At 37.9% G+C, this 12,900-nt stretch overlaps 1 protein-coding gene across 1 annotated transcript in view; it reads left to right on the top strand.

Annotated features, from left to right (window-relative positions):
• epha4b (eph receptor A4b) overlaps positions 1-12,900 on the top strand; it is a 428,693-nt gene that overhangs the window by 199,949 nt on the left and 215,844 nt on the right. The window contains exons 9-10 of the mRNA XM_062023909.1: positions 2,853-3,015; positions 12,073-12,181. Of these exons, the coding sequence (XP_061879893.1) occupies positions 2,853-3,015; positions 12,073-12,181 (272 nt within the window). The remainder of the gene's footprint in view (positions 1-2,852; positions 3,016-12,072; positions 12,182-12,900) is intronic.

The following is a 12,900-nucleotide window of genomic DNA, read 5'->3' as shown; positions in this document are numbered from 1 at the left end:
ACATGTGAATAATGCCGTATAATAGACTGTATTTATATTATTCACATGTGAATAATTCTGTATAATAGACTGTATTTATGTTATTCACATGTGAATAATGCCGTATAATAGACTGTATTTATGTTATTCACATGTGAATAATGCCGTATAATAGACTGTATTTATATTATTCACATGTGAATAATGCTGTATAATAGACTGTATTTATATTATCCACATGTGAATAATGCTTTTTAATAGACTGTATTTACATTATTCACATGTGAATAATGCTGTATAATAGACTGTATTTATATTATTCACATGTGAATAATGCCTTATAATAGACTGTATTTATATTATTCACACGTGAATAATGCTGTATAATATACTGTATTTATATTATTCACATGTGAATAATGCTGTATAATAGACTGTATTTATATTATTAACATGAAAAAATACCTAAGTGTTTATTGTTTATTGTGAGCGAACTGTGGGGCTGAATTTCCCCCAGGGATCAAAAAAATACTTTCTATTCTATTCTATTCTATTCTAAAACGGCGTTTGCCAAATACTGTCATCAGTGAAGCAGCCATTAGGGCGGCGCTAAAGAGCCGGGGGTGTTGCCGACCCCCGGACGAGACGACGAGCGCCTCCTGCTGGTTGCCGTGGAGAAGTGCAGAGACTAAAGCAGCCTCCTCACTACTGGTGTGTTGTAGCCAGAGGGCATGTCAGACAAAATCCCCCGCCGCTCACAACATGCCAATTACTCGCACATCTGTTGGACGCGAGACACGCTCAAGGTGATGAAATGAAGTCTGAGCGGCGTGATGGCGGGCGCGAGCGGCCAAATAGTCTTAATCCACGCTGTAGCGTGTCTTTCATTAGCGTACGAGCCGCCTCTCCGCAGTCAACCTTCATTCATCCTACAACTCTCACATTTAAAGACGCCATGCTAGTAACTATCCATCTTCTTCTGCTTATCCACACGCCTCAGCAGAGAAACCCAGACTTCCCGCTTCTCTTTTTGGTTGTAGAACATATAAGAATAATTGGTTCCGTGACGAAGCTACACTATATTGCCAAAAGTATTTGGCCACCTGCCTTGACTCACATATGAACTTGAAGTGCCATCCCATTCCTAACCCATAGGGTTCAATATGACCTTTTGCAGCTATTACAGCTTCAACTCTTCTGGGAAGGCCGTCCACAAGGTTGCGGAGTGTCTTTGTAGCAATCATCCGCCATTCTTCCAAAAGCGCATTGGTGAGGTCACACACTGATGTTGGTGGAGAAGGCCTGGCTCTCAGTCTCCGTTCTAATTCATCCCAAAGGTGTTCTATCGGATTCAGGTCAGGACTCTGTGCAGGCCAGTCAAGTTCATCCACACCAGACTCTGTCATCCATGTCTTTATGGACCTTGCTTTGTGCACTGGTGCACAGTCATGTTGGTAGAGGAAAGGGCCCGCTCCAAACTGTTCCCACAAGGTTGGGAGCATGGAATTGAGAATTCAAAGTTCCTTTCACTGGAACTAAGGGGCCAAGCCCAACTCCTGAAAAACCAACCCCATACCATAATTCCTCCTCCACCAAATTTCACACTCTGCACAATGCAGTCTGAAATGTAGCGTTCTCCTGGCAACCTCCAAACCCAGACTGGTGCATCAGATTGCCAGATGGAAAAGTGTGATTCAGCAGTCCAGAGAAGGCGTCTCCACTGCTCTAGAGTCCAGTGGTGATGTCCTTTACACCACTGCATCCCACACTTTGCATTGGACTTGGTGATGTATGGTTTAGGTGCAGCTGCTCGGCCATGGAAACCCATTCCATGAAGCTCTCTGCGTACTGTACGTGGGCTAATTGGAAGGTGACATGAAGTTTGGAGCTGTGTAGCAACTGACTGTGCAGAAAGTTGCTGACCTCTCTGTCAGTTTACGTGGCCTACCGCTTGGTGGCTGAGTTGCTGTTGTTCCCAAACTCTTCACTTTTCTTATAATAACGTTGACTTTGGAATATTTAGAGCAAGGACATTTCACGACTGGATTTGTTGCACAGGTGGCATCCTATGACAGTTCCATGCTGGAAATCACTGAAAGAGGCCCATTCTTTCACAAATGTTTCTAGAAACAGTCTCCTGATTCTCATCATTTGGATGGGTGGCGAAATACTTTTGGCAATATAGTGTAAGTTGGGGCACTCTTAAGTTGAGGTACCACCGTGCCATAAAGGGTTGATACCCATTAAATATTGGTGCAGATTTAAGGGTATACTCCAGTAAACCTCGCTCCCTGGTGACCTCAAGACCAGGTTACCTTTAGCTCAGTAGCAAACACGCTTGCCTCTAATGCCGATGACCCAGGTTTGGGTCCCAGGCCGAGAAACCAGGGACTGAATCACAGGGGTCACACAGATCCAGATAAAAGTACGGTTTTAGGAACTATCCCTGCCCAAATTAGTAGGTAGGTAGGTAGGTCTTTATTGCCATTGCACAAGTACAACACAACTTTGTTTTCAGCACAAACCCGTTCAAGATGAGACAAACAAACAGTGTACAAGGTTACAGAACAGGAACGCTGATGGCGCCCTGTGAAAATGTAAAAAAGGTAAACGCTGGGGGAGGATGAGAAACAATACAATCTAGACTGGGCTCCAGTCTGGAGAGGAAAAAAACCTCCATAGCAAAGCACATATACATATTACAACATACATCTCCAGACTTGCAACAGAGGGGAGGGAGTGAGGGGCCATGGTGGCTGGCTGCAGCTCGTCAGGAACTGCCCAGCGAGCTGTGTTTGGTATACGCATTACTGCCACCTGCAGGACCGGAGTGGACACTGTGCCGTAACGACAACACGTTGTTCCCACTTCAGAACCAGCGGGAGCAGAACTACACCGTCTTGAAGACCCGCTCCAACATGATGACGGTGGACGGCCTCAAACCAGGCACCACCTACGTGTTCAGGGTGAGAGCCAAGACGGACGGCGGGTACGGCACCTACGGCGGCGAGATCGAACTGGAGACCAGCCATGAAGGTAAACAGGAGTCCCCGGCACGGGTGAGTCACGGGTGCGCAGCGTGTTTAAAGCGGATTCAAACCCTGAGAGCGGGCGTGCGAGGAGGACAAAGATAAAGTAGAGATGGTATCTCCACGTGGTGATTTGTCCCCGCTGGAGTTTAAAATCAATCCCCAGGATGGTTCTTAGATAGCTCACTTTTCATCTAAATGGCTTCTTCACTTCTGTTGTCATCAGCGCATCCAAGAAGATGTATTCCATTTGCAGCCAAGAAATCCAATTTGTGTCTTTCTTCATCTTCATCTCTTTTAAAGGAGAACTGCACCTTTTTTGGGGTATGTTGCCTATCGTTCAAAATCTTTATGAGAGACAAGAACACACACATTTTATTTTTGTATTAGATTAAATATGATTTAAAAAAACGCTTGCAAGATGAGGTTAATGAGAATCAATGTTGTAGCCTTCAAAGTCTTTAAGACAACGTTTTATATACACAATGCAAGTATATATATCATGTAGTAACAGACACCTTCATAACAATGTGTAATATGTACAATATACACACTGCAAGTATATATATAATGTAGTAACAGACACCTTCATAACAATATGTAATATGTACAATATACACACTGCAAGTATATATATCATGTAGTAACAGACACCTTCATAACAATATGTAATATGTACAATATACACACTGCAAGTATATATATATCATGTAGTAACAGACACCTTCATAACAATATGTAATATGTACAATATACACACTGCAAGTATATATATAATGTAGTAACAGACACCTTCATAACAATATGTAATATGTACTATATACACACTGCAAGTATATATATAATGTAGTAACAGACACCTTCAAAACAATATGTAATATGTACAATATACACACTGCAAGTATATATATAATGTAGTAACAGACACCTTCATAACAATATGTAATATGTACAATATACACACTGCAAGTATATATATATAATGTAGTAACAGACACCTTCATAACAATATGTAATATGTACAATATACACACTGCAAGTATATATATGTATAATGTAGTAACAGACACCTTCATAACAATATGTAATATGTACAATATACACACTGCAAGTATATATATATATATATATATATATATATATATATATATATATATATATATATATATATATATATATATATATATATATATATATATATAATGTAGTAACAGACACCTTCAAAACAATATGTAATATGTACAATATACACACTGCAAGTATATATATAATGTAGTAACAGACACCTTCATAACAATATGTAATATGTACAATATACACACTGCAAGTATATATATAATGTAGTAACAGACACCTTCATAACAATATGTAATATTTACAATATACACACTGCAAGTATATATATATATATATATATATATATATATATATATATATAATGTAGTAACAGACACCTTCATAACAATATGTAATATGTACAATATACACACTGCAAGTATATATATAATGTAGTAAAAGACACCTTCATAACAATATGTAATATGTACTATATACACACTGCAAGTATATATATAATGTAGTAACAGACACCTTCAAAACAATATGTAATATGTACAATATACACACTGCAAGTATATATATAATGTAGTAACAGACACCTTCATAACAATATGTAATATGTACAATATACACACTGCAAGTATATATATAATGTAGTAACAGACACCTTCAAAACAATATGTAATATGTACAGTATACACACTGCAAGTATATATATAATGTAGTAACAGACACTTTCATAACAATATGTAATATGTACAATATACACACTGCAAGTATATATATAATGTAGTAACAGACACCTTCATAACAATATGTAATATGTACAATATACACACTGCAAGTATATATATAATGTAGTAACAGACACCTTCATAACAATATGTAATATGTACAATATACACACTGCAAGTATATATATATTGTAGTAACAGACACCTTCAAAACAATATGTAATATGTACAATATACACACTGCAAGTATATATATATATATATAATGTAGTAACAGACACCTTCAAAACAATATGTAATATGTACAATATTTAAAGTATATTGGTCATTTTAATCAATGCCGGAACTAATTCTTTAGCGCATTTATTTCTGTTTCCATAGCAGCGCACGTCCGACAATAAGGATTCACAACCTTACCTTTTTGAAGCTGAATATACAGAAGATGAAATGCTGCTTATAGAAGCAAGCTGTGTACAAGCTCTGTACAAACAAAACATGAAATAATACTTTAGAGATACTGTAATATGATTGTTGATGTTTTTCACTCCGTACAGATTGGTGTTCTATCACAGTGTGGTGTGTTACACTCTCAAACCTGTGTTGTGTTAGCTTATCTCTTTCCGTAGTTAGCTTTTACGGCTAATACCGTAGCACGCCGATGTGTTAGTACGCTAGAAAAAGTAGTTCCTCGGTGTTAGCTCTTACAATAACAATGTTGCTACAGTTTGTTATTATACATGTTACACAACGTAAATGAAGTATTGCTGACGCTTTTTGAATGTATTTTTAGAGGTAGAATTGATTGCTAAAATTAGCTGCATTGCTTTATGTTAGGAAGCGGGGGAAAAAACAATTACTTTTGTCTTATTTTCCCTCATAAAGATTGTGAATGATAGACAACATAAAAAAAAAAAAGTGCAGTTCCCCTTTAAAGAAAAAACAACACGTTTGTCTCTCTGTCACTTGTGTTGTCATCATGGCCAAGATAATGTGTGTGTTCTTGCCGTGGAGGCCCCATAATGTGCTTGTCAAAGTGCACATTGATCCTCAGACAGAGAGGCCAATAAGTCATTGAACGTACAGCGGTGTGTACGGTATGGATGTGGTGTGCAGCATGCAGTGTACGCTTCAAGACTTTAGCCTACTGATCAATAAGTATGCTTTATGGGCCTGCACTACAACATGCACTGGGAAATACTATCACACTTATTCACCACGTCACTGCATTTAAATAAGGGTGACTTTATTACAAACCCCGTTCCCATATGAGTTGGGAAATGGTGTTAGATGTAAATATAAACGGAATACGATGATTTGCAAATCATTTTCAAGCCATATTCAGTTGAATATGCTACAAAGACAACATATTTGATGTTCAAACTGATAAACATTTTTTTTTTTTTGCAAATAATCATTAACTTTAGAATTTGATGGCAGCAACACGTGACAAAGAAGTTGGGAAAGGTGGCAATAAATACTGATAAAGTTGAGGAATGCTCATCAAACACTTATTTGGAACATCCCACAGGTGTGCAGGCAAATTGGGAACAGGTGGGTGCCATGATTGGGTATAAAAGTAGATTCCATGAAATGCTCATTCATTCACAAACAAGGATGGGGCGAGGGTCACCACTTTGTCAACAAATGCGTGAGCAAATTGTTGAACAGTTTGAGAAAAATCTTTCTCAACCAGTTATTGCAAGGAATTTAAGGATTTCACCATCTACGCTCCGTAATATCATCAAAGGGTTCAGAGAATCTGGAGAAATCACTGCACGTAAGCAGCTAAGCCTGTGACCTTCCATCCCTCAGGCTGTACTGCATCAACAAGCCACATCAGTGTGTAAAGGATATCACCACATGGGCTCAGGAACACTTCAGAAACCCACTGTCAGTAACTACAGCTGGTCGCTACATCTGTAAGGGCAAGTTAAAACTCTCCTATGCAAGGCGAAAACCGTTTATCAACAACACCCAGAAACGCCGTCCGCTTCGCTGGGCCTGAGCTCATCTAAGATGGACTGATACAAAGTGGAAAAGTGTTCTGTGGTCTGACGAGTCCACATTTCAAATTGCTTTTGGAAACTGTGGACGTCGTGTCCTCCGGACCAAAGAGGAAAAGAACCATCCGGATTGTTATAGGGGCAAAGTGTAAAAGGCAGCATGTGTGATGGTATGGGGGTGTATTAGTGCCCAAGACATGGGTAACTTACACATCTGTGAAGGCACCATTAATGCTGAAAGGTAGATACAGCTTTTGGAGCAACATATGTTGCCATCCAAGCAACGTTACCATGGACGCCCCTGCTTATTTCAGCAAGACAATGCCAAGCCATGTGTTACATCAACGTGGCTTCATAGTAAAAGAGTGCAGGTACTAGACTGGCCTGCCTGTAGTCCAGACATTGAAAATTTGTTTGGCATTATGAAGCCTAAAATAGCACAAGGGAGACCCGCGGACTGTTGAACAACTTAAGCTGTACATCAAGCAAGAATGGGAAAGAATTCCACCTGAGAAGCTTCAAAAATGTGTCTCCTCAGTTCCCAAACCTTTACTGAGTGTTGTTAAAAGGAAAGGCCATGTAACACAGTGGTGAACATGCCCTTTCCCAACTACTTTGGCACGTGTTGCAGCCATGAAATTCTAAGTGAATTATTATTTGCAAAAAAAAACTAAAGTTTATCAGTTTGAACATCAAATATGTTGTCTTTGTAGTGCATTCAACTGAATATGGCTTGAAAAGGATTTGCAAATCATTGTATTCCGTTTATATTTACATCTAACGCAATTTCCCAACTCATATGGAAACAGGGTTTGTAGATACACCTACACTACCCACTGATCTACTAAATTCAAACGTTTGCGTTTTTCAAAACGCGTGCAAACTTGATAGCACACGCAAAACTGATCTACTAAGCTGGTGCGCAGAGGACTGCGTCTCTTAAATGCAGTGTTGGGACTAACGCGTTAAAAACGAGTTACTGTAACGCCGTTACTTTCGGCGGTAAATAGTAATATAACGTGTTATTTTTTATATTCAGTAACTCAGTTACCGTTACTACATGATGCGTTGCTGCGTTATTTTACGTTATTTTCTATGTCAGGGGTGTCCAAAGTGCGGCCCGCAGCTAATTGTTTAGCGGCCCGCCACACATTCTGGAAATACTATTGTAAAAATAAAAAAGAAGATTAAAAAAAAGTGGAATGAGGTGAAATTTAACGAGAAAAAGTTGCAATGTTGACACAAAAGCTGCCATGCAGGCTGTTTTTTTTTCTTTTGTCTTTCTTTATTTTTATTTTTTTGCCATTGCTCAAAAAAAAAAAAATAATGACAAAAAATCCATGTTATAATGAATTATTTTCAGGGCTCCAATTACTTCATATATTTTACTTTAAAACGTTTTATGTGGTAAATATTGCATATATTGTGTAGTAGCCATATAAAAACATCAAAGTTTATTGATCTTTTAGGGCTCTAATTACTAAATATTGCATATTTCAATCTGACTTATTTTTAACATTTTAATGACTTAGACCCTTTATGGTCCCCGGGACCCCTAAAGGTAAAATAAATAAAAAATCAATTTATTTTGTTATGGTTTGAAAATGAAAAATATCAAAATGGCCCCAACATGCTTTAATTTTTCCGTGTGCGGCCCTCAGTGGAAAAAGTTTGGACACCCCTGTTTTATGTAGTATCGGCTAGAAACTGAGAAGATCTGAGAGTGTTTTATTGCTGCGGTGTCGTCCTTCTGAATGTTCCTGTGTCACAAGGAAGAGGCTCCGTGTGTGTGTGTGTGTGTGTGTGGGAGGGGGCGTGTCCGTGTTTACTAACAAGACATGCCGAAGCCGAGTTTCTTAACATGGAGATATTCTCACTACTTTTCTTTTGTCCACCACAAAGAAAAGAACAATTTAGTTAAATGTAAGTTGTGTCTTGGATCAAACATCCTATCCTAGCAATTCAAATCTGCTGAAACAGCTACAAAAGCAACAGGCTTCGACGAAGCTAGTAAAGAGAGACACACTTCACCTCCCAAGCAACAGCGGCTGGATTTTAACGAGGCACTGCTAGCCAGGACAACATTGATAGAGACAGTGCGGCGTGTGTGCTAGAAGACATGCAGGCTATTTCAGGCAGCTAATTAGCATGATACCTGGCGTCAAATGGCACCTGGACAGTGAGTACATAAAAATGGTAATGCGAGCTAAAGAAAACACTCCAAACTGCCTCTGCTCATCATTCAGCACTGAAGGTACACACTCTGTCAATTCTCTTATATACTCTCATTCTAGACTTCTAGAGTGTTTAACTTTCACATCACTCTAAATGTATAGACCAGGGGTCACCAACGCGGTGCCCGCGGGCACCAGGTAGCCCGTAAGGACCAGATGAGTAGCCCGCCGGCCTGTTCTAAAAATAGCTCAAATAGCAGCACTTACCAGTGAGCTGCCTCTATTTTTTTAATTGTATTTATTTACTAGCAATCTGGTCTCGCTTTGCCCGACATTTTTAATTCTAAGAGAGACAAAACTCAAATAGAATTTGAAAATCCAAGAAAATATTTTAAAGACTTTTTTACTTTGCTTCTTATAACTTTCAGAAAGACCAATTTAGAGAAAAAATACAAACTTAAAAATGATTTTAGGATTTTTAAACACATATACCTTTTTACCTTTTAAATTCCTTCCTCTTCTTTCCTGACAATTTAAATCAATGTTCAAGTAAATGTATTTTTTTTTATTGTAAAGAATAATAAATAAATTGTAATTTAATTCTTCATTTTATCTTCTGTTTTTTTTCGACGAAGAATATTTGTGAAATATTTCTTCAAACTTATTATGATTAAAATTCAAAAAAATTATTCTGGCAAATCTAGAAAATCTGTAGAATCAAATTTAAATCTTATATCAAAGTCTTTTGAATTTATTTTAAATTTTTTGTTCTGGAAAATCTAGAAGAAATAATGATTTGTCTTTTGTTAGAAATATAGCTTGGTCCAATTTGTTATATATTCTAACAAAGTGTAGATTGGATTTTAACCTATTTAAAACATGTCATCAAAATTCTAAAATTAATCTTAATCAGGAAAAATTACTAATGATGTTCCATAAATTATTTTTTTAAGTTTTTGTCTTCTTTTTTTCGGTTGAATTTAGAATTTTAAAGATTCGAAATTGAAGATAAACTATGTTTCAAAATTTAACTGTCATTTTTTTCGTGTTTTCTCCTCTTTTAAACCGTTCAATTAAGTGTAAATATCATTAATTATTAATAATAACATAGAGTTAAAGGTAAATTGAGCAAATTGGCTATTTCTGGCAATTTATTTAAGTGTGTATCAAAATGGTAGCCCTTCGCATTAATCAGTACCCAAGAAGTAGCTCTTGGTTTCAAAAAGGTTGGTGACCCCTGGTATAGACTATAAAGTTCACAAACATAAAGAGGGATCCTAGTGGGCCAGGCCAATCTTTCCTTATCTCTAAATGTGTAGTGTTCTGGGCTTCAGACATTATTTTATTTCAGAATTCCTTGAGAGAAAAAAACGCCTTGTTAGGCTTTGTGTATGTAGTGTGTGCCTTCCTTGCTTTACAGCTTTGTGTCTATATTTGGTAAATGGGTTATACTTGTATAGCGCTTTTCTACCTTCCAGGTACTCAAAGGGCTTTGACACTATTTCCACATTCACACACACATTCACACACTGATGGCGGGAGCTGCCATGTTGTAATTATTCATTTTTGTTGGACTACTTTTGGATTGTTTTGTGTCATTTGCCTCTCAAGTGCTCTGTTGATTGCTGTTCCGGGTGTTGCTGGGCCGGTTTTTGGAATTGGAATTGTATTATTATTGTATTATTGTGTATTATTTTGTTGATTTATAAAAAAAAATAGTAAAAAAATAAAAATGTAATTAGCATGACGCAGGACATTCAGGATGTACCATACTTTAATGCATCGGTCCATATATAAGCCGCACCAGACTATAAGTCGCAGGTATATACGTTGTGAAATTAGTTGTCTACACAGATAGATATTGTAGATGTTTATTGACTGTATTCCTGGGTCCAAGGACTGATCCTTGTGGTGCTCCACAAGTGATGAAACAGTTATTGAAAAATGTTATTAGCATACCATAGCATTTTTTATTTTTTTTTTTTATTTTTTTTTAATAAATGGCTGTGATGATAATGTCAATTCTTATGAATATTGATACTACTTTTGGATTGTTTTGTGTCATTTGCCTCTCAATTCGCTCTGTTGATTGCTGTTCTGGGTGTTGCTGGGCCGGTTTTTGGAATTGGAATGGTATAATTATTGTATTATTGTGTATTATTTTGTTGGACTGATTAATACAAATAAAAAAAATACATTTATTAGCATGACGCAGGACAATATCGGTGTCCCTGATTATGTCGGCGGTGATACGAGTGACACTTCAAATCTGAAGTGTCACTCGTATGCCTCAAAGAACTACTCACCCCCAAATCCTCCACACGACACCTCCGCTCCGGACAGGCTAACCTCCTCCAACCTCCGAGGACGAAGCTACGAACAATGGGGGACCGGGCTTTCTGCCCCGCTCTCCCTGACCACCTGAGGGCACCACAGACTGTGGATGCTATTAAAAAAGGCTTAAAAACCCTTCTTTTTAAAAAAGCCTTTTTTAAATATATGCATACTAGTTCTAGCTATTAGGCTGTTCTAGTTTTTATTTTTATTTAATTGTTTCATCTTTTTATTATTTTTCAATACACTGTAGCACTTTGAGGTTGTTTGCTCAATATAAAGTGCTTTTTACAAATACAATCTATTATTGTTATTATTGATTGATTATTTAAGAATGCATGCCAAAGGACCAACGCCTCACTGTGCTATCTTGAAGGAATTTACTAGGCTTCCTAACACACACACACACACACACACACACACACACACACACACACACACACACACACACACACACACACACACACACACACACACACAGCTCAGCTAAGCCAGATAAATGGGGCATTTGTTTTGATTAATAGCTCGATTGGTGCGGTGTAAAAAATCGATGCGAGCGTCCAGAAAGTCGTAGCCAGTCGGCGTGTGCGCAGCGCTAACATATCCATTTGGACGGCGGCGGAGGCCCGGGTGGGAAAAGCTCTCACGTCCTCACAAAGTGCTTCTCATCAGGAGCCTCGCTGGCCATTCCATAGAAGCTGCCTGGCTCACTTTCTCCCGAGCCTCTCTTATTAAATCCTCCGTGTGGTCTCCTTCGCAGACGTCTTTGCAGTCGGAGACCCCAACCAGTCCACCATCGTGGCCGTGTCCATCGCCGGGAGCATCGTGCTGCTCATCTTCCTGGTGGCGTGCTTCGTGGTCAGCGGAAGGTAAGGTCAACCGTGCCCTCTAATTGTTCATGGGTGTGAGCAACATCACACCAGGCAACACCACCAATTTAAATCTTTCCTCATAACACTCAAATGACAGGAGTCATTATTTTCTAATATTAGTGATTTTGGCCCACTTGTAATGAAAATAACAACATACATCTTGTTTTTTATAAGCTCTGTATTAGTATTGTACAGTATGTCATTTAGTTCCCCTTAAACCTTCACATGTTGCACAATGAGATGTTGAGGAGTCATAGTGTAACTTTGTCTGGGTGGGGGGTCCCGCTTTGGACATAATTTGTACCCTTTTCATGTAGTTCTTCTTAAACCTTCACATGTTGCACAATGAGATGTAAGCATAAGATAAAGTGTACATTCCTGTAACTTTCTCTAGTAAGAGCATTTCACGATTAATATCCATAAATTAACAATAATAACAATGTCCAGTGTTATTATGTATTTTACTATGTACTGCTTTTATATTTCTTGTATTATATATTGTTACTTTGAACTGTTTTATATTTTATTTATTTTTACCTGTAAAGCGTCTTTGAGTACACTGAAAAGTGCTATACCAAATAAAATGTATTATTATTATTATTATTCTTAATAAATGACAGTAGAATAAGCACACATATGATTGAGGAGTCATAGTGTAACTTTGTGTGGTGTTTGAGCGGGTGCTGTTGACATGACATAAGACAGAGTTGGTTTTG

Source organism: Entelurus aequoreus, linkage group LG16, assembly GCF_033978785.1.
Source record: "Entelurus aequoreus isolate RoL-2023_Sb linkage group LG16, RoL_Eaeq_v1.1, whole genome shotgun sequence".
Taxonomy (NCBI): domain Eukaryota; kingdom Metazoa; phylum Chordata; class Actinopteri; order Syngnathiformes; family Syngnathidae; genus Entelurus; species Entelurus aequoreus.
The sequence above is the reverse complement of the archived record's forward strand: the minus strand, read 5'-3'. Positions and strand labels throughout refer to the sequence as shown.